Source organism: Argiope bruennichi, chromosome 3 (assembly GCF_947563725.1).
Source record: "Argiope bruennichi chromosome 3, qqArgBrue1.1, whole genome shotgun sequence".
Classification (NCBI taxonomy): domain Eukaryota; kingdom Metazoa; phylum Arthropoda; class Arachnida; order Araneae; family Araneidae; genus Argiope; species Argiope bruennichi.
Genome location: NC_079153.1, coordinates 32911632 through 32936060, shown reverse-complemented (window position 1 = coordinate 32936060; position 24429 = coordinate 32911632). Strand labels below are relative to the sequence as shown.

Genomic DNA, 24429 nt, shown 5'->3' with positions numbered 1-24429 from the left:
TCCCAAAATTAAGGCAAGATTTAAATTTGCTTCTATTTGTGCAGTAAAGTGTTGGCAATCCTGTTAAAAAAAATCTTTTGACAGCTGATAGTTTAAGACTATTAAAAATAGACCATTACAAAATAGAAAAACGTGTTTTCATTGTTGAACAATATTTCAAAAATAATGAAAGTTTGGTGGCCACAGCTCGAAAATTTGAGAATTGGCCCCCTAGAGCGTGTGGTTTAACACCACTGGATTTATTTTTATGGGGCTATTTGAAGTCAAAGTCTATGCTAACAAACCACAAGCACGTGTGCATTGAATGAAAAAATCCAATGTTGCATCAACGAAATTCAACCACATTTACGTAAAATGGTCATGGAAAATTTTGACAAAAGAGTGCGAATGCGTCAGCAAAGCCATAGAGGCCATTTGCCCTATTTTTATTCCATGCATATCCCTATCCTGTGTACTTCCCAATTCAATAAATATATAACTGTTTAAAGAAGAAAAAAGACCCGTGTTTTTTATTTAATTCAAGTCTTGCGTTAACAAGTTATTCTAACATGTTAAAGCTCCATTTTAACTAACCCTAAATTATCAGTTGACAAATGTTTTTTTAATAGGGTTGCCAATACTTTACTGCCCGAATGGTGACAAATTCAAATCTTGCGTTCATTTTGGGACATCCTTTTCTAATTTAGTTTCATTAATGAATCAGAAAGAATTCTTTTTAATTATCTTGTTTAAAAGCTGCTAAAGTATGATGTTCCATCTGGTTTCACTGCATTAGCTTAAAAGGTTGTTTATCTTCTTTGTTCCACAACAGTTTAAAGAATAATTACTAAACACAACTTTTTTATTCGGAAAAGAGGAGAGGATAACTTCTGGGAGATGCTGCTTCGACACATTTTTTTCCTTCCCTACCAATTGGGAGCATCACAATGTGATGCAGAGAATGGCCCATCACCTAATCCATCAAGTATTAGAAAAGAACTTGAAAAGTGCGGAAGAAGAGGTGTAGAACTGCTAAAAGACAGAGATTGATCTGTGAAATGTTAAGAGCTATTTAAAGCTATTCAATAAATCTTCTATAAAATCATTAAGAAAAATTTTCAGAATCCCAAACTGTACATGTATTTTTCAATGTACAAAATACATATATTATTTCGAAGATTAGTCAGCATCAAGTATGTTCTTCGCTCTAATGGGAAATCGTCCATTTTAATTCATCATTGACCGAACGCTTTATTAGAAAAGGTATTCAATTTGAAAATGAGCTTATATTTTAGATATAAAAAAATTGTAGTTTTAAAATTGTTTTTAAAAAATGTAAAGGAGATTTAATTTTTTTTTCTTCCTCGAAACAGTTGCAAGATATTGTTTAAAACTTGATTCATTCATTTTTAAAATCTGCTCTTAATTTTTAATTGTGATAACATGTATTAAAAATATATTTAATATCAAGTAACATGCGATATTATAAAGCCAGTAATTAAAATAACAAGAAACATCGTTTCCAAATATAAAAAATATATTTGAACAAGCTAGAGTAGTCTTCCCGAATCTTTCTCGCATGATCTCTAATAGATGTACATAGGTATTATTAGCCGCTTGCTATGGGTGAACAATTACGAAAGAGCTTATTAAAGTGCGATCTTTGATTATTAATCACCGAGAGGCGGCTAATACACAAGTGTCTAAAAACCAAATATGTATTTTTGGCGTCTTTTTTTTCCATACTGGTTGAAAGTAAAATTTGACACATAACTGCAAGAAAAGTAACAAAATAACATACCAAATTTCATATGTTTAAGTCATTCGTGTTTACATGCCTGTAAAAGGACAGACCGACAGACGATCAGCCCGTTAACGGATTTTATTCCACTTTAAATATATATCTACAATTTAGATAATACACATGTATATCAAATTTTATCCATCTAGCTGCGTTTTAATAGTTACCCTGTTAATTTATTTTCGGATAACTAGACAGAGAGATTACCTTCATATGGATTTCGTTAAAAAAATGATAGAAAATAGTATATAGATAGATAGTATGTCATCCCATAAATATGTTAGAAATATAAAATCAAGTTTTATATCAGAAATCTAACAAAAATCACATATTTGTTTAAACAATAAACCACATTTGTCAAATTAATTTTGATTCCAACAATTTTTTACTCAAACAACAGTTAGGTTACGTCTACTCTTCTCCACAAATAAACATCTTAACCTACATTCATCAGGATTCAGCCTCCAACTCCACATTGGCAAGACGGTTTTAATTGTTGTGTAATGGGTCACTGGGTCCTTAACTGGCAGTTTTGCAAATGAGGAGATTCAAATATGCGGTTTGGTACTTGTTGCAAAGCTTTTTATAGCTCTTTTGATGAAACTTAAGGATATAATCCTTTATATTTATAAATTGATCGAAACATAAAGTAAAGCACTATTGACATAGATCGCTTGTTTATATTGTTTTTTTTTTTTTTGTATGTGTATGTAATAGTTGCCTTAAGACACCGAAATATTGACTTCCCTGTTTATTAAATAAATAATATGAAGTACTTTTATTAAAAATTTTACTTTACAATGTTATAAGGTTCAAAATAAGAATTTATAGAAATCAGTATACTGCAATTTACAGTATGTGCAAATAAAAAAGTATTAAATGTGAAATAAAAGAGAAATGTAACCCTACTTCCAAATTAAAGTTAAAAAAATTGTTCATTTAATTTTAACATCGGTAAAAGCGTGAGATTTAATGTTTGAACGAAAAAAAAGAAATTAGTATCAATTTCGTCATAACAATAAAAACATTGCTACAGATTGAGTATGACTGTAAGGAAATGAATTGGATATCAATAAAAAGATAATTTCTGAGCGCTAAGATCATATAAAAAATCATTTTTGTGAGACTGTATCTTTTGAAGAAATATCTGGAAAACACCCAAAATTTGTCTAACTCTTAATTAACATATTTGAACTAACTTTTGGATTTTGAAAATTTGATAATGATTTTCTTCTTGTATTATCTAAATCTACGAATTTATTCTTATACTCTCTTGATTTGTTACAAATTTCATCAAGATCGGACAGAAACTGTTATTTTGTATAAAAGACTTAAAACAAACATTCATCTTTCATATATATATATATATATATATATATATATATATATATATATATCCGTGTTTCCTACACCAGGAACAATGGTATAAAAATCCTTAAAACCATTTTTAAAATATACCTGAGACACCCTAGTATAAGTTGACACGTGTCAAAGAAATCTCTATCAAAATCTCACAGTAAAACTACTGAAGGGAAAAATTTCTCTGGCTTTACTCTGGTGTCGCGATGTAATCTGGCACATTGTCTCATCGCTTTTTTCATATACCTAAAATGTCTGCCATGTAAAATAAATTGAAATGAATTCTAAAAGTTTCCTTTTTACGACCACGTATCTGAAAAATTATATATATCTTTTATGTGTTTATTGTGCAAGTGTAATTGATAATTGTATTTTCTTTTGTTGTAATAAAATGAAGTTCTACAAAGATGGTTTACATTACTAAATGACTGTTATTAATATAGTGAGCAAACAGCTGGCCATCGAGGGCTAATTATCTCTACTAATAACAATGAGTAATGTGTGCATGTGCTTGCCTGTGTGATTTTTGGCACTCTACAGACGAGACCTAAGGTTATCAAATCTGGCATATATATCTGGCATATATTTGGAAGGCAGGAATGTGCACCTCGGAATGAATTTTTAAATTTTTTTTAGAATTTTTATTAAAGTTGATCAAATTTTTGATATTTTTACCCTACCTTCTGAAAGTATTGCAAGAGAAAAATGATTTTTATGTCATCTTAAAATTTAAAAGATTATCATCCCAATGATGCCAGTTAATTTGTGCTTTTATTTTCTTCTCTATTTAATCAATTTTTTAAAAATATTTTAACCCTATTTTACAACAATATATTTCATTGTTGGGTGAAACTCAAATCGTTTTCATTGTTATTACTCATTTCATCCAAGTCCCCCCCACCACCATTGTTGTTGATGAAGATATGAAAATTCGGCTTATTTAGCCATGTTGAATTGGTTTCATTGAAAGGTTTACAAGATTTCAGTACCCACTTTTAAACAATGATATAATTCCCATGATATAATTGGATCCATGAATGTGTTCATTGAAAATTTAAAAAAAAGGTTAGCACAAGGAACGAAATGATGTAAGGTTTCTAAAATAGTATGTCTTAAAATACTATTATTTTTTTTAAATGCCGAGACGCCAAACTACACAAAATATTTAATTAAAATTTTTAGCAGCTATTAATCCCGGAGGAGCAACTGTCCGTAGGAGGCGACTAGCAATAAATAAATAATGAATCAGAATCCATCCCGAGTGAGTGTAGACAACAAAGCAACCAGAGAATAAAATAACTGACAAACACAAACTTGCAATTTGTTAACTGCATTTAAACGTCTCTTTTTAAAACTGGATAAATCTTCACTTCTGAGGCATGTCAACCATCCCAACTGAGTCCCAAAATACAAATTGCGATTGTCGTTTTTAAATCTTTGTTGGAGATAAAAATCAGTAATTAAGAAATGAATCCCATCCATCCCAGGGGAAATTAATGAATCTGAGATTTTTTGAATGAATGAAATCGTCAGAGGGAAGGACTCGGAATGGGTTGGCATTTCACTCAGATGACAACAGTCTGCAAAATGCAACGAAAAGACGTGGCACCCGACCAAATGGCTGTAGCTTGAAAAATGAACTGCATGAACGCGCACCAGGATTTTGAACAGAGTCATTACTTCAAACGATGGAGTAAAAAATAATTCTTGACAACACGACGGAGACGAATGGAGGTGCTTTCAACTATTTTATAAGGGAACATCAATATACATAGTAACCAATTAGAAATCTCGAATTTTGCATCATTTATATAAGAAGGAAACATTGCGACATTGAAACTTGAAAAAAACCCACATAAAATGCTTTATAATAAATTTATAGGAACGAAAAATGCATCAGCATTGCCCTCTAGTACCGAATCTGAGTGTGCATCTTTGTGGTGGAGCTTGGATAATGCGAAATCTGCTTCAAAGGTTTAAAGTAGTATTTTTTAAAATTCAAATGCTAATCATTTTCGTGCTGCACTGCGATGCTCGCTTAGTCACATTTTTCAGAGCTTTAGCGGAGCAGTGCTCCAGTTGATAAAATATCCACAAAATCAAACCGATGGGCACTAACTTCACGAAATTGAACCTGTATACTCCTTTAAGCCTAAATAGGCTATCTACTAATTTTTTTTGTTTGAATTTAAAATTTAAAGGGTATTGCGCCACAAAGGGTTAATTTTCAAACAATATTTAATAGAATATTTTAGTAATGATCATCATTTGGTGCGTTTACCTAGGTAATATTATATATTCTACCATATTGGTCGAAACACTCCAAACATTAAAAACTCGAGAAAACATCCATTTTCGAATCATGATTTTCCATCCAAAACCAGAATTTTAGTGTTTCCACTAAAATGGGTAACCATATTTGACGTATTTTCACTATAAAAAATTTCAGTTTGACGACTGTACTTAATATTTTGTCTTGGCTATACTTACGGATAGGGAAAAGTAAGATTCTGTAAATTTTTATCTAGCACGAGAAGTCATCAAATTTTAGCAACTTTAACAACTAAATTCCAAATTCCATTACTTTTTTAGTACAAATATATATATAAAAATTGAATGTTACATATCTTTTGATGGACATCAAAATACAAAATATTGCCTATTGCTAGAAAAACGCTAGATAAATACACATTTTTTTTCCTGGTTAAAGTATCACTATTGCTTTTACTAAAGGAGTACAAGCTTAACAACGTTTGATATTTAAAAAACATTATCATGGACCTTTTTCGCATTTTCATGGCGTCTCTAGTTAAAAGATAAACATTTTATTTTTCTTCAAAATACAAAATGCCAGAAAAAAATCCAAACGACTATTATAACTACTTTTACGAAGACAAGTTATTAAATAATAATTAAGCATTAAAAGAATAAAGTTTTTACATAGTCTGTCATGTATTCCAGCATAAAAATGTCATTTTTGGTTGGGAATGTTTACCAGTATAATGAAATAACTTAAGAAATTACACGAAATTATCAAAAAAATTGACAGATTACATCTATATGAGTGCTGAAATCTTAATTTTTTCAGAATTGTAATATGTGTAGCGATGTCAGGAAAAAGATAGATATATGTAGTTTACATTAAGGAAGTAATTAAGTAAAAGGATTTTCTTTTATTAAAGCTTTTCGATACCTTGTAAAGAATTCTGAAGAAGTAAATGCTACGAAAATAAAAAAAAACTAGACTGTTGTTTAGACGTTTAATTTCACAACAGGCATCAGTAATCTAGTTTTGAAAATTTTATTCGTTCTTTTTAATCAAATCAAACAAACATTTCTTTGGGGAAAAACTACTTTATTGATCATTATAATAAAGCTCATAAAATAAGAAAATTCTGACGTATATGGGCAGCTGTTCCAGCTTGAAAAAAAAATGAATAAAATCTCTTGAACATTTTATTGCTTCATGAGATACGCGTTAGGTTTCTTGTATAAACACTAAACAAGATAAACCTAAGCGTATAAACAAATAGTTCCCATGAGTACAAAATCACGTGTTAAGTATAGGAGTCTTAAAGTAACTAATAAATTATTATATAAATATAAATAAACTGAATGAATTACTCTAAAATATATTGAACTCTTTCTTAGTATTTAATGGCATGTTGTAAGGCAATAAATATTTTTTTTTATCAATTTGTCATATAAATAATTTAGGTACAATTATTTAGAGGACAGGGGACTTATTATGATATAAACTTATTAAAAGTTATTTATTGTTAATGCGTTATGTTTACTATATTGTATGTCGCACGAGGAATGTCAATTTACGTCATATAGTCTAATGTTTATTGTATTACTCTAACAACCCTGAAATTCTTTTATTGAAATATGGCGTATTATTGAAACGTGACTTCTGAATAGTGATCCTGGATATGTTTTTCTACTGTAAACAAAAACATATAAATAGTTTGGAATACTTGCACGTGCACCTCATAAAGAGAGATAAGAGAACTATAAAGAATTTGGCTGGTTACTAAATCAAATCTTTCGTGTCTGAACTTTTTCCACGAGCTTCTTTTTAAAATTCGATCCCTGTTAAAGTATTCTACTATCTCCAAATTTAAATTAAAAAATTTGGGATAGTTAGCATCGAGATGATAAATATATTCTTTAATAACTATTAAGTATCATTATATGCAAATAGTTCTCAACATCTTACGATTTGTTGAAATCAACACTCTATAGTGCTTTTATTTTGATCTTTGAATTGAAATGGTATTCCATTTCTGATGAATTTTCTAAACTCAAATAATAAATAAAATATCTTTTGTTCAGTTCATATACATGTTTTATTTTTGAGTATTCTTATTAATAATAATCCATTCATTTGTACGTAATATGACAGCAGAATAGGTATATCATTCTTTTTTTTATTATTTCTGCTTTTCTCAGATATGTAAATGAAGCAAGCACCTAGTCAGGGTAGTAAATAAACAGCAGATGACAAAGTTTATATCGGATACTGCAAAACTGAGTGAAAATCGTAATAGGGTACTATTCTTTGTATTATCTCCTTAACATAGTTTGTCACACGGGTATTAAATTCTTGATATCAAACTTATAAAGTGAAATTAAATCTTTTAAAAACGCCATAATTAGGTACAAAAATTACACATAGCCAATCGATAAATATCTCGAGGATTCTATGTGTTTTTAGTTGAAATAGTAGGACAGAACATTCCTGAAAAGATTGCGCCATCTAATTATATAATAAAAAAAGCACAAAGTGGTTAAGAGGTTAAAGTTAATTTTCTGCCTTCAGTTTTAAGCCAATAGTCTTAATGGAATACAAATTAAAGTCAAAATGGTTATTTTAGCAATTCTGAGCAATGATGCAATTGCGCCATGTGTTAAAATCTTAACTTAGCAAATGGAGAGTATAGGCGAGACAGGATTCCGATTTCTATAGTGCATGGGTCGACTGAACATTAAATTGTTTGGTGTGGAAATTTGAAGAGATGATGATGTCACAGGTGTCGGCTTAGTCATCCAAAGACGATTAAATTTAAAGAATGTTTCTTAAAGAAATAATAATTGGTTCAAAAATAGCGTTCATGTGGCTTTAAAATGAGAGGTTAAATAAACTAATCCAAAATTATTGTGGATTTTGAGATATTTTTAACTATAACAAATATCAATGTAATGTATTTTTTGGGGGGATTTCATAGGAAATAATCAAGAAATAAAGTAAATTTTTCTCAAAAAAATTGATATTTACCATATGTTTATCATGTGACAGCATGATATTGATTTGGTTTGGGATTTCTGAAGCCTCAAAATGTACGGGCAGGAAAAAAGGATAAATAAGACTGTCATATCTGGAGACTTATCACAACTTGTTAGAACAAAGTTACAACTTGGCACGAATGTCCGCCGTATACTCGATTCTCCTCTCTGGCCAATAAAAGTCAGGGTCGTATCGCTCGAAGAAATGCAGAGAAGAAAATGGGAATGGATGTGAAACAGAGAGGGGAAGTATCAAAAGTTATATAATTTAATTTTTTTTATTTTTTTATTTTCAATTTTTTATTTTTTTTTTTAGCTGGCAAAAAAAGTTTTGGAGCTCGAATGATTTTGAGATGGGAAAAAATAGCCATCGCTTTTCTAAAAGTTGACGATTGTGCAATACAATAGTCACGTGGTTATTCCAAATCAGTTTAAACTGGCTTTTCGCAAGAAAAAAAATTCTGGTCCCGAGATAAAGTTTTGGAGCTCGAACGATTTTGAGATGAAAATAATAATAATAATAATAATTTTAAAAAAACATAATTTTCTAAATATCGACGCATGCTTAATATGATAATCACGTGATTTTCCCACACCTATTTAAATTAGCTTGGAACAAAAAAATTTCTGTCCTGAAGAAAAAAATCTGAGAACTCGATTGATTTGAGATGGTCAAAAACCATCGCTTTTCTAAATGTTGGTGATTTCGAAATATGAGTCATGTGAGAATCTGATGTTTTCCTGCCGGACTGATACCATGTGATATTTAAAAAAATAATGTTCTCACATGACAATTTGAAATTTGCAATAGCAGATTTCAATTTATTTATTTTTTATTTAATATATCTTTTGAAACTATTTCAAAGCGGAAGAGTGAAAACGGAAGGACAGTCAAGGGCACTGCTCTATCTAAATTATTTCTCAAAAAAACCGACCACATTGTCTGAGTTTACCCAGCTTCCTGGATAAATGGGGTTTTTTTGTTTCAAATAATCGTATTACTTTCGAATATGATCGGAATCAATATCCTTGTAGATGAAGTACATTGAACTTTCTTGTAGGCAATAAAACTCAGATAAATATATTTTCTGAAATTTTACTTCGCATTCGGCCAAGGTCTAGTAAAATAATAAAATGTGTCGAAATGATAGTTCGGGAAACAGTTATTTCCTAAGCAATGACCAAACTTTATTTCTAAAGGTAAAAGAAAATCAATCTGTGTCCTTGCCACTGGTTTACAGACGACCATACTGTAAATTATAAAGTTCTTATAAACCTATACCATAAAGTTTTTCCTTGTATCAAGGCAAGGGCAAAGGAAAATTTTGAAAAGACATTTAAGGTAACTGATTGATTTAGTTTAAACCAACACTCTATTTTGAAGCTATGCAGAAAATAGAAACAGTTTTCTGAAGCACGGGCAGAACATGGGCAGAAAATTTGCTTCGAAACTGGATTGATTAGTTCTGTTCTATTTTGAAGCTACTTGGTATCTATATGGAAATGATCTTTGTAAGTCTGAGCGCTAATACAGAACAGAGTCGAAATTAATTTGTTTAGTTTATTTAGAGCAATGTGTTATTTTATAGCTATGCGGATGCTGTATTGAAATGTGTTTTGGAAGCCATTTCTGATTCATTCATATAATTTTAGGTAGATTCCTATAGAAAGAATACCTATTACAATGGTTTGCATAATAACGGGAAAAATTCTTCAGCTGTATACTAATCATATATATATATATATATATATATATATATATATATATATATATATATATATATATATATATATATATATATATATATATATATATATATATATATATATATATATACAAAAGTATTAGAATCAAGTTAATAGGAAAAACAAAAAATCAAAAAAAATTAAACCAAAAAAATTATAAAAAATATAAAAAAAGAATCCGGCCTGAAGACTTTTTCAAGGGTCACCCTCAGGCAGGGATTCAAAGAAAGGGATTTTTTCTGTGAGGAAAAACAGACATTGTCTAAAAATGATTCCTCGTGACCCGAAAATCCCCTGAAATTATGCTCAAGAGATATACCATTTTAACAGAAAGGAAATATAAAACAACAAATAAGAAGAAATTAATCACAACAAAGTAAAAATACAATAACAAAAATAACAATAAAAACAAACAATAGCACTAAAATTAAAAATTAAAAACGAAAAGGCCAGTACATACCTTTGGCTTAAATAAAAATAGAACTTTCCTTGCATATTGGATTACTCAATAGATGGCACTGGGAACCTACATCTGTTTACATAATTTACCGCTAGTTTTTTAAAAACAGGGAATCACAATCAATAGGTTAAAGTTTTCTTGACTGTTAATGGTATGTACTGGCCTTTTCGTTTTTAATTTTTAATTTTAGTGCTATTGTTTGTTTTTATTGTTATTTTTGTTATTGTATTTTTACTTTGTTGTGATTAATTTCTTCTTATTTGTTGTTTTATATTTCCTTTCTGTTAAAATGGTATATCTCTTGAGCATAATTTCAGGGGATTTTCGGGTCACGAGGAATCATTTTTAGACAATGTCTGTTTTTCCTCACAGAAAAAATCCCTTTCTTTGAATCCCTGCCTGAGGGTGACCCTTGAAAAAGTCTTCAGGCCGGATTCTTTTTTTATATTTTTTATAATTTTTTTGGTTTAATTTTTTTTTTTTGATTTTTTGTTTTTCCTATTAATTTGATTCTAATACTTTTGTATCAATTCATCTGTGTTTTAGAAGTAGCTGCAATTGCGCTCTCTAAATACTATGAAGTTCTTTTTTTGGTTTTAGTTTAAATAGGTTATAAATTTTAGTTGCAATTTCGAAACTGTTTTTGTTTCGTTTTCATTTTAGTTTCGTTTTCAAACTTTTTCTTACTTAAGATTGGTTACTATATATATATATATATATATATATATATATATATATATGAGAACAACGCTTTGCCCATGTTATCTTATGAACAGTGTAACGAGAGTAATTTTATTTGGATTTTAACTGGCTTGGAATATGTTTTTAGAAATGTTAAGATCTCGGTCGAGTTCGTAAATGGTGCATCTAGCTCAAAGAGGGTGGAAATGGTGGTAGTGGGAGGTTGAAATTTTCATTTCGCTACTAACTTTGTTAATATTGAAGATATAAAAATAAAACCAATCGGCCAAATTAGCGCCTCATTAAGGCGACCAACTTTTGTATGTAAAGTTTTTTCGTAACTCCTATATCTTAGAAGTTAGGGGCTCAAAATTGATTTTCAAACCCTAATTTTGACTATTTCTAACATGAACAGTTTATGTTGCCAGATAATAACTTTGAGAGAAAGGAATCTATCTTTGCCTTCCAGCTTGCCGGGAGGAATTTTTTGTTAAAGAAATCCTTGTAATGCATTGAAATTATTATTTCTTTAGAGCTATACAAAGAGAATACACAATAATGATGTATATCTTTATCCATATTATAAGAAATCGAATTTACAAATTGAGAATTCAAAATATAAACTTTTTGACATTTAAAATTACCTTATAACGTTAATTGCGATTTTACATATTTCAAAGCGTGAAGCTATTCAATTTAAAATTTTTGTCATAGAAATTAAGCATTTCATTCTTTTTTTTATGAAATTAATTGTTAAGGATTAAGATTATACTAAATAAATCAAATATTTTGATAAAAAAAGGGAAATTTGAATTTCATTTTGTTTCCTAATTTAATATTTTTTGTGTATTTTATTTTAAATAGCTTTCCTTTTCTTTTACAGTTTTCTGCAAGCTTGAATCCTTTTCTACACTTCACAGAAGCACTAAAGAGAAAAATGTGAAAAGATTTTGGTGAAATTAAAATTTCCGCAAAATTACTGAAAATGGAGCATCTCGATTTAAATCAGGTAAAATATCCCCCTGAATAAAGCTTATAAATCTTCAAGATCTCTCTTCAAAATTAATAATTTGATGTTACATTAATAAATTACCACTGACTATAAATTTTTGCAAAGTATCACCAAATGAGAAAATGATTTCCTTGAACTTTTTAAAACACATTGCTAATTGAAAGTTGGAAAATAAGGAGCATTTATATATCATTTTTATAGGACTGTAATTTCTATTTATACTATACAGCAATGCAGAATGAAAAAATTCTTAACTCAACAAATAGAGCAAAGCGTTATGCTTGCAGCGATAGGGAAATACAGCCATGATATGTCAGCAATTTAAAGACATTGTATTGTGTTAGCATCGGAAATTCTTTTATTATCAGGCTTGTTTCGATAAATTCAGATATATAAAACAATTACGATATACAAAAAATTAGATAGTAAAGCAATTGTCGATAAATTTATCACAAATTGCATTTGCAGCAGGTATTGGTTCAGGCAAAGTGTCAAATAAATCGCTATTTTAATAGCAGAAGTTTTTTTAAATCCAATTTTTGTGAGCTTATTGTGTGTGTCATAGTAGAGATTGTGTAGTTATATTATAAAATTTTGGGAATAAGTTTGTAAATCTTCAACAAATTGTGACACAAACCTGTGCTTTCAGTAACAAGGAATTAATCCTGCATGTTAAATGCTTCTGTTAACATCAGAAATTGTTATTTCGTTATTTATTTCTTAACATATAGAGTATCTTTTACATGATTAAAGAAACAACAAACGCGATGATAAAATTGTAACAACAATCATATTGTATAATATGCCATTGTAATAACTGACAAAGCGCAACTTCGGCAACCTTCTTTATCAACATCACGTATAATAGAACTTGCAAAAATAAATTTTGAGTTAGATTTGTTGATGTTCAACTAAAGTAACCACAAATCTTTCTTGATACATCTGTATAATAATAATTGGATTGTGAGCATAAAAATGAAAATATGGGACTCAATAACGAATTTTATCTCTTTCAGAGTTTAGCAACATCATTTCGGGCATTGATTAGTACTAATATGTTGTTAGGAATCTGTAATATAACTTCTTTGCGCAAATATACTAAATGAGAGCTTTATAGACAGCTCTGATGGATATTGAATGTATTCCAGATCAATAACTCTGGTTTTGGCAACTAAACTGGTGGCCATTCGATGATTGGCAAAGAATTTGGTTACTATAGCGAAGAGTATGAAGGTTTTAGAATATGCTGAAATTTCTGCGGTAGAAAAATTAGAAGCCAAGATACAGGATCCTTCTAGAACTTTTTGATGCCCTTTCACTGGAGCCATAAAAAAGTAGGCCTCTCACTAGAAGTAGAAGTCATGTGAATTTTTTATTTGGAGTGCTGGCCTCCAACGAATTCTCTCTGAGCGCTTTCAGCTAGTTATTTTATTATTTAATTAGCCTTCTGCTATTTATTGTTAATTTTTGCAAATGCTGTTTTTTGTATATGCTTTGGCTTTGTTTCTGTATATTCATGCTTACTTGTGGAATAAAACATTGTTATCCGCTATTGAATTTTTTGGATTCTCACCGTACACCCGTCGGTATGTGTGCTGTTACAATATTGTTTTACAACAGATTGAATAATAGTATTTTTTTATTACCAGATGAGGTGGTAGATGCATTATTACATGCACATTATTTTCATATATTTGGGGGAGAGGGACTTCTATCTATAGTTTAAATTTAAATATATAAGATTCAATAAAATGATCAGCTGAAATTTATATTATTGTCTCTTCTCACGCCTCCAAACATGCCAATAATACAATGTCGCCAAAATAGTAATACAGTATACAAATTCAATAACGCAGAACATCAGTTAACAAATCAACAATAGATTTTCTAGAAAAGCTAATCCATTTTCTTGTTTAGATTACTTATTAGCGAGAAATTTAAGGGGTAAATTATAGTTGATTTCAGCAAAGTAATCTAATATCGGCATAAATTATTAAAAATAATTTTTAAAATTTTGCTTTGCACTATTCTAGAAGCATTATGTTGCATTCCCGCATGTTTTATTTAATTTGGTATTTCTATTTTTGAGAAAATGATTTTTTTCTTCTTTTTTATAGAACTTGACCCAAAAGAATGGGAACATCACCAAAGAATTTAATTCAATACTCACTCAGCATGAGGATTTAAGAAGAGCGACCTTGTTGAAGCACCGTAAAGTTTCCACGCAGTTGAAGGTATGTTTTTCTCCCCTTTAGTTATTGCCTTTATCTAATTGAATCTTTCTTAAGTATTTATTTATAATAAAGATCAATAATTAATTTTTCATGAGAAATTTTTAAATGTTAGAAAAGAGAAACAGTTTATTTTATAGTGTTAGTGGTTTAATACCCTATGGTTTTAGTTAACTCTATAAGAATGTATTCCGTTGAACACTCAACCAATTAATTAAACCAGCAGCTCAAAACCATTAGTCTGAGTACTTTTGGGGTTATATAGTGGATCAGTTAGAGGTAAGAAAAAATTATGATGGTACTGGCTGAAAACACAACATTTAAGGGTTAAAATGAAAAAAAAAAAAAATTGTAGAGATGCATTTTAATGAATTTATTCATTCATTCAGTAGAGCCAATTGGACTATTGAGGTTTAGAACATCAACTGGCTTTCCAGAAGGAGAACACACCAGCAAGAAGACACGAAGGCACACAGAAGTAATTTTAATTTATGTGCCACAAGAGAACCATCCACCAATCGAGCAGGTTGTCTTGGCAACCCTAGGAACTGAAATTACTTACCATCTGGAATTTTGACTTTGGCGATTTAGCATTCATGACGATGTGAAAGGGCACTTGAAAAAAAGATTTCTGTGAAATGAAATATTACAGAATTTTATTTCTCCAAGTGAAAAATGGAATTATGCAAATTTGAAAGCTTGGAGGGTAGCATTGAAAGAAAATTACCAAAGTTAATGTTAAAGTTTTAAGATTTTTAATATCTTTTACGATTACAAAATTTGCAGAAATAATTTAAAATATGTGGAAATATTATTAGACTTATTTCTATATTAAGAACAATTATCGCACTGCGCTTGAATGGCCAAAAACCCCTGCATTGGTTCCGAGTTTTAAAAAATTCATTTCTATGAAGCTAGCAGACGTTTGAAGTTCTCTATTACTGGGATAACTATTATCGCGGAAAATAATCGTTTGCTTTTAATCAGAAATTAAGTAAAGAAGTTTTTGTTCATTAGGACTTCGTAACTCATACCGTTAACAAACTGTAATAAAATGCAAAATAAAAAATAATTTCCACATATATTAAGTTTATACGAATTGTTTAAATTTTAAACTAAACTAAATCTTTCAGATGGTTAATTAAAAAAATTATTGTGCTAAGGAATGATATGATAGTCCAGGTTACTATAAATAATAAACTAAACATAGGATATGAAAAGAAATAAATGTAGAAAATTACCGATTTAAAACTATATATGTCAAATGTGATTACCCTGATATAAAGTAGATGGCAGCACCAGCGATAGTCAATCGGTAATGTTGTTAGTCGATTTTTTTTTTATGTACTTATTCCGATGTTAATTTTTTTAGTTAAAAAACAATTTGAATTAATCTTTGCCTTGTTGTTACTACTCTAAAAACTCATTAAGAAATTTGTTATACAATCTTTTACTTATAAGAAATTTTGTATCAGATGTTTATACTATGTCATATGTATTCAATATCTTTGTAATATAAACATATACAATAGTAATTAACATAAAAGATATTTTTAAAGAAAAAAATATAATAATTAATCTTTTAATTATCGAGCAATTATATCTTTTTTTTTTCATTTTTATTATGAGATTGATGATAAAACTTTTGAAAAAATAAATAATATTTATAGAATAATGATAAGACTTTATAAAAATAGATTTTATAAGCTGAATGAAAAATTATACTTCCGTTTTTAAAAAAATTACTTATATATTTAAATAACCCTTGAAGGCTTTCTACAGACAGTTTCAAAAGAAAATGTTGAGTCTCCTTGTTTAGTACTTTTTTATTTTAGTTTTATATTAAATGCCATAATAATGAATAATTTAAGGTTATGAAGATAATGATATGTTTATCCTAAAACTGTGGTTGAAATTTTCATTTCAGTCTTAACTAAAAAAAAAATTATGAAACGTTTATTAAAATGGCCTCACAGTACTTTATAACATAAATTTGTGAAAATGAAACAACATATTTCTTGCAGTTAGACATGGTGCAAAGGCAGCTTTCTTGCCTGCGAAGATCGCACACGGACTCCGAGACCGCCCGCCAGTTCTACCGCTCGCAAATGGCGGAACTCTCCAGCGAACTCCAGGACCTCGACTGCTCCCTCAACAAAGTGGAGCGAAACGCCTTTTACGCGCGGAAGAGGCTGCTCAGGCAGTACGGCATGGAATACGTCAGTCAGAGCACAGGTGCCATCTCCCTGTCGTCCTCCCACCCCGCGATATTCTCTTCCAACGATAATTTACAGCGGAGCACCTCCAGGAGCAGCCTCATCTCCAAAGTGAGCCACCTCGTCTCCTCCTCCCCGAGCCACAAATCAAAGAAGAGACACTTCTTCGGAGAGCTGAGAGCAGTGGCTTCGCTCTCATCTCGTAAGTGATCACTCTAGAATTCGGGTAATACTGTGCCAGTTGATACTGCGTACCTGATACATCTTGTATCAGTGCTTAAAACAGAGATTAAAACTGAGTATCAAGTACTCGATATAGATTGATTAGACTCGATTGATAATCTCCTCGACTGCATTCGTTTTCGATTTGACCTATTCGACCTATTTCAATCTGATACACAGTATTAGGTCGATGTAGACTACCAGTTCGTTGTCGTACATTGACAAGACTATATGTATGCATAACTATATTTATACGTATGTGTAATATCTCTAAATCAAAATTAAATCAATTAATTTCCTAATTTTTATCTTAATTTAACCCATATTAACTTTATTCTAAAATGTATCTCTTATTTCCTGATCCATTTCCACCCTTTTTTTAATTAATGAATGCTACACGAGCTCTGCAAAACTGCTTTAATCAACATTTTCACACGCTCCGAATGAAGGGATAAAAATCTGTCTGTCTGTAACCAAAACAATATTTTCAAAATACTATCAAAATCAGAAAAAATTGTACGATTATTAAATTGCAATCCTTTCTAATGATGACTAGTTCCACAACATCATTGTGTTATTAAAAGATGTTTATGCCCGTTTAATCTATCTTCTAAATTTCGTGGTATTGTAATATCACTTTCTTTATCCGTTTCGTAAACGACACAGAATTAAAACAGAATTCTCCTTCTTTCATTTTAAACAATGGAGAAACTCACGTGATAAGTATTTGTTAAACCAATGAAAGAAGTTTGAATTTCAGCGCAACAGTGTAATCTATTATTCAAAATTAACCAAAACAATATTCTCAAAATACTATAAAAATCAGAAAAAAATTTGAAAACCATTATTAAATTGCAATCATTGAAAAGACAGTTTTTTAAATTTTGAAATGGTGTAAAATTCATTTTTATACAATACTGTTTTTACGAATGATCGGTGAAAAATGAAAAAATTCAGCTTAATTTTCAAAAAATTGAAATTCTAATTAACATTTCAATTGCTCCGACTGCACATTCCCAACTTCCCAGGTATTTATGCGCGAAATTTGGTATCTGTAGATCAAACGGTCTGAGCTGCAAAGTGCCAATACATGGGCACATACAAACATTCATCTTTCTTATTAATTGAGATAAATATTTCAAATTTTGTTTACAAATTTTGAAGTATCAGAAAGGTTTTAATGAAGAGGTTTGTGCAGATTAATTAAGTATAAAATAGTTCATTTATAATAAAATTGGAGAAATGATGCTAGTCAATAGGAATATGTTTATGTTACAAATAGAATAGACATGTCATTTTTAGGAAACAAACCGGGCTGGATTTTAGATGCTTTTAACTACTATCAACTGTTAATTTAATAATTTATAATTTTGCTGATAAAGGGGGGGGGTGAGAATAAGTATTTGTGATAAGCAAATTTTGACAAAAATGAATGAACCTCATCATTTATTTTCATTACCATAATTAACTTTCTAAAGGTACGCTAATTTGCAAAGTATTGATTTTCAAAATTTTTATTTCTATTTAATTTTATTTATTTTTATTTATACATAATTTTAATTTATACTTCCTTTTCACTTATACTTAAATAATCTAATTAGTTTTCTTTATTTATTTTTCTGATATCTTTTTTACCGAATTACATATGCTGAAAAAAAAATCCTTCTATCTAAATGATCATTTCTAAAACGAGAAAGAATTATTTAAATTCTACAAGGACTAAAAGAAAACAAAAATCAAAGATGGTAGATAAATTTATAACTTTTTATTAAATTCTTTAAAAAAAAAGAAATGTTCTCTAAATTATTTAAGAATATCTCTAGAATTCAATCATGATAAAGCATTCCAAAACCATGATGTCTCATTTCTTTCATTATTTTCAGTAAATACCAAATCTGGTTCTCAAGCTAATGGAGAGGAAGATAGCTCACCCCCCTCAAAGGATTCGAAGCCATGGAAGGCACCCCTCAAGTTCCTTGGAAATCTAGTAGACTCGAGGATTCGTCGGAAACTCTGGGGTTCCGACAGAACGAAATCAGTGGATCATATCATGGACGATAAAAAGGAAAGTTCCGACATAGAAAGCAAGGACTGCAATGGGTTTGGGATTACAGACGATACCAGCAGTTCGTCCACCTCCTCTTCAGAATCGAATGACGAAGAGGAGGTGGAAGAAATTGAGGAGTGGAGGCCAAAGAGAGGGTCTAGGAGCGCATGGAAAGCTCCTGTGGCAAGAAAGATATCAAATAATCAGAAGGCTCAGATTGATCCAGCTATTCTGGCCGAAATTGAGGTGAAGTCATCTAAGCAAACTAATTTGTCAAATAAAATATATTTTAGCAAAATAATACTTTTATTAAGTAAAATTAAGCGGATTCAGAACAATCGTTTAATGATTTGCACATAACAAACAATAACAATCATAAGGGGAATTCAAAATATTAACCTAAAGTATGATAGCTACAGAGTTTGGTAATATAAACAAGTAGCTAGCTTCAGCGAAAGTTGATTTTACAGCCTTGGATTATCATGGACTGAACTAAGTTTCCTACACATGGCGTGGTCATCATTGTTGGAAACGTTGTTGTTTTTGTTGCAATCCCAAAAACAGCAGAACTATATCAAGTCTATAAAATTGTGCACTCTGAAGAAGTCCAATACTAACAATGGAACGTAGTTTCTTCCACTTTCGCCTATTTGAAAACTGTCACTAATGTCTACTGTTCGTTCTCGGATTCGAAAATCCTTCACGCTTTTGCGCATGCTTCAGGACGTATTTATTTAGTCAGGACGTATTTATTTAGTCAAGTATTTAGGGATGAGAGGAAAATTTCATTTTTAAGATGGATGTTTACATTTAACATGAAAGTGAACTCGGTTTATATCCGGACTCGGGAGGCGTAAAAACTGCAAGTAACTCGGAATATTTTCATAAAACAAAAACAAAACAAAAAAAAGAAAGATATTAGTTCACAATAAAATACTTACTGCAATTTTTAATTACTGTAAGGGCCCTACACATTAAATTATGAGGAATAAATGGGAGATTTATGTTCAAAATTTGATAATTCACTTTTTTAAAAATAATAATAATATTTTAATGTTAAAATACTTTTTATTTATTTTTTATTTAATTTTTGATAATATTTTCAGTCCCGCTGGTGTCGTGTGATGTGGAGAGGAGGGGGGGTGTCAGCTCAGGTGTCGTCCTTGTCATCTGACCGCGCTTCAAAATTACGAGGTCTGTCAAAAAATAGCCCTAGTGTAACTTTCAAATGGCACGTTAATATAACTAAACCAAACCAAGCTACTGCGTTTTGAGATTATCGATGATAGATAATATGTACTACATTCAATTATATTAAGAAATATTCTTCGTGACATTCCTGATTTTTTTTTTTTTTTGCCATATAAGCAATTAATAGGAAAATTTGAATTAAAATAAAATAATACAATTAAAAACGAAATGTGCTCACATACAAGTGTACGAAAAATAAATGAATGAAAAAGTATTTAATGGGGCGGAATTCAAGGTCAAAGAATGACGAAGAATTCCGGAAATATGCACATCCTTCTGCTTTTCACCCTTTAGCGAGGTGGTATCGTCGAAAAGTGGTAGTCTCGGGATACTGAAACGAACTGTATTTGAAATTTCGAAGAAAAACGTCAACTCGATACGCAACAACATTTCAGTATCAACGTTTGGTTAGCATTGTGGCAGATTATTTGCTAATAGATTGCTAATATGCCGCATCTAAATAATGATTTTGAAAAAATTCTCATTTCAGAGGGTTAAGTATTCTGGCAAAGTGGTGAAATTAATTATTGAATATAATTGGAAAAAGCGATCAAATTGGAGACGCTGGGTACTCTTCAATGTCTTATTTTGCTGTATCTCTCGAAAATGTAGTACGGAAGGAAAGGTTAGGTGACCATTGCTGACTTATCTTGTAGTCTCCTTTTATGTGCTGTGAATGAGCTTATGTCGTATGAAATAAAAATTTGCGAAATCGGGTTGGGAAATTCTGTTGTAGCTTCTTTCACATAAACAATGTATAACGAAGTGGTGCTATTGAGAGTTTCACAAAAAATAGGTGAATGGGGGAAACAGGCAATTTATATTTAAAAGTTCTTATAAAACAAAAATTAACGAAATCAGAGCAGTAAGTGGGACTGGGGGATTGGTTCCTTGGTTTTCGAATTATTTTAAATATACATATTTTTATAAAACATGTTGTCGAATTCGTCATATTAAATTATTCCTATTCCTTTTCAGGAGTTTGAGAAGATGGCGGCGCAGTACATTAAACAACATAGTTAATTCTCTAGTCACCAGTACATCGAATTTCTGAGAATGATAAAGTAAAGTTCTTTCACAGAACTTTAAAAAAGAAACAAAATACAACAAATTGACATAATTGTTGTGAAAAACTTTCATATCCATACAAAGAAAATTTGATTGAACAGTGAAATCAATGGACTTTGCCAAACAAAGATTACTGAATCTTTGAAAGATAATCTATGCCTTGGAACTGACTATTCAAGTGATTATGTTTGCTGTATGGTAGAATCAAGTGTGTAAATATTCGCTCAGACACGAAGATGTCAATAATTCATTTGATGAACTATAGAATATTCGGTGTCAGAATTTGTTGTTTGATTTTACTGACACTTCAAGGATTTGCGAAGTGTTTTTTATTTTGTGATTGTAGCGCTGGAATTGTATTTATATGTTGTTTGTTTAAAAACTAAATAAAAAGTCAATTCTCTTTTCTGAAATTATCCGTAAAATCTTAATTAATATTGATAGATATAATAATGTGGAGAGACAAAGACTCAAAATATCCTTTTAAAATTAAAGGCTGGACTTTCCTTTTCGAAGTAATGGGAGATAATATCAAAAGTTTCATTCCATCTTCCGTTATGATTTTTATTTATTTTACATCCATACTTAATTTACTTCGTTTTTATTTATACAGATACAGATCTATACAGATGGAATTTTGTAATAAACTTTTCCTGTATTTCGGGATATACTAGAATTGTTAAATTTTACAGAGCCCCGAGTTTCTAATGACAGTATAAAAATAATCAATAAATAATTCACTGTATATTTTTTCGTTGTCAGTAAACCAATTAATTTTACCTGAGTTTTAATTCCTTAATCCAGACTTCATTTGATTCTGTTTGAGAAAAATTGATTACTGGTTTTCACTGGTTGATTGATTACTGGATTTACAGAGCCCCGAGTTTCTAATGACAGTATAAAAATAATCAATAAATAATTCACTGTATATTTTTTCGTTGTCAGTAAACCAATTAATTTTACCTGAGTTTTAATTCCTTAATCCAGACTTCATTTGATCCTGTTTGAGAAAAATTGATTACTGGTTTTCACTGGTTGATTGATTACTGGATTTACAGAGCCCCGAGTTTCTAATGACAGTATAAAAATAATCAATAAATAATTCACTGTATATTTTTTCGTTGTCAGTAAACCAATTAATTTTACCTGAGTTTTAATTCCTTAATCCAGACTTCATTTGATCCTGTTTGAGAAAAATTGATTACTGGTTTTCATAGAATTTACTAGCCACCTATGACTATCAGATAATTAGCCGGGATTGATGATTACTAAAATTGAGCTAAAATTTGAAACGGAGGTGATCACATCTTAATTCAAAAAATTAATTAAAAGCATGCTTTATACAGAAGAAATGATTAAAAATAAATAATATCTCCATTTCTTGATCTTCAACAATAGAAAAAAATTCAAGATGAAATATTTTTGGCAAAGATTTGAGAACGATTTGAATTTTATTAAAATAATGAAATATAGAGTTGTAATTTAAACTTAAAAATATTTTTAAATATTTAGTTTTAGAAAATTGTATGGCAACTAAATTAATATCATTAAAAAGACAATTTTTTGAACTTTAAAATTGTTATAATTTACTTTGGTTTCAGTAGTTATGATACAAAAGCCTCAAAGCTTTGCTTAATAGTTACTTCTTCTTATGTACAGCCGACTACTAGGCCACGAGTGAACGAAGCTTAATTGTTACTAATGGAAAAAAGTGATCAGGGGTGCATATTCACATCCTCCGATGTATACTTGTGCCATATAAGGCATCTTTACTTTTAATGATTTTTTTTTTTAGTAATATAAGGATTATCCTTTATTATTTATTTATTATATAATAATGATTTGTGAGATGGATTAAAGATGTATAAAGAGAAAAATATTACACAAAAAAGATTTTTCGAAAGAATTTTTTATGAGAATACTAATAAGTGGGAATTTTTTCATCAAAATCAAGATGTTACATTGTCATAACATCTTGATGTATTGAAAAAAGCAAGAAAAGCCTAAAACAAATCACAAAAATGTCACAATGAATAGAGTAAGAAACATATTGAGTATGAAAAACGAATATGAATATCATACTTGTTTAATAACTCGGAATTTTCGGTTTACTCGGTTCTTTTAATTCATTAAAATATACCAAAAATAGTAATGTCTCATGTCAGTTAAATGACTAGAGGAGAGAATTTTCAATTGTATAAGAAAAATTTTTATTTACAATACGGTCACACTCGAGAACACGCACTGTTTCACCAACTCGTAATTTTTTACAATAAGACGTGTGGGTCCCTCAAGTAGAGCTAAGAATAGCGCTTGCACCATAATAATATTTATCATAGTATATTAGTATTAATGCAATCACAATCAAATCACAATGAATAAAATTAATTAAAATTGAAAATGTATTGTAAATATCATTAAAATTCCAATCTAAAAATTTCAATCAGTGCATTACGTTTTAAATATTTTTTTTCAACTATTAGATTTTTGATAAAAGCAATATTCTTGTTGTTTTTTTTATATATATTGGATATAAGAATTTGATCATATCTTTTTTTTATCAGATGGCATTAGAGCTACTTTTTTCTTGCAAATAAAATGAAAAGGTTGTATTTGAAAGGTTTACCAACAATCTTTAACAATTATAGTGTAATTTTTTACGAATATTTAAAAAATATTTTGTTAACTTAAAGAAATTGTCGAATTTTGTATTATACAAATACCATTTGCGAACAGTTATGAAACAGTTACTTGCAATGAAATAATGTATTTCATTGCAAGGAAAAATTCAGCAGGAACACATCGGTTAAAATTTGATATTCATAGTGAAAACACCCCACAACGCAAAGAGTGGTTTAGGCAGCTTAAAAATGATAGTTTCAATACAAAAGAAGAGACAATTGTTAGTTACCAAAAAAAATTCAGATTTGAAAGCATTAATTGATGAAATCTTCATTGGTGAACGATATATTTAACAGTTGATCACATTTGAACAAAAAATTAAAAGAAAGACCTTTAGAATATTGCAAAAGACATATCACGATTGTATTCAATAATACCTACCTAA

The 24429-nt window shown here is 29.7% G+C and overlaps 1 protein-coding gene across 1 annotated transcript in view; it reads left to right on the top strand.

The window, feature by feature from the left end:
* The window catches only part of LOC129964187 (uncharacterized), a 69490-nt gene extending 47715 nt beyond the window's left edge, over positions 1-21775 (top strand). The window contains exons 2-6 of the mRNA XM_056078909.1: positions 12199-12324; positions 14445-14561; positions 16583-16976; positions 18880-19289; positions 21273-21775. Of these exons, the coding sequence (XP_055934884.1) occupies positions 12301-12324; positions 14445-14561; positions 16583-16976; positions 18880-19289; positions 21273-21317 (990 nt within the window). The 5' untranslated portion in view covers positions 12199-12300 and the 3' untranslated portion in view covers positions 21318-21775. The remainder of the gene's footprint in view (positions 1-12198; positions 12325-14444; positions 14562-16582; positions 16977-18879; positions 19290-21272) is intronic.
* The last annotated feature ends 2654 nt before the right edge of the window (positions 21776-24429 follow it).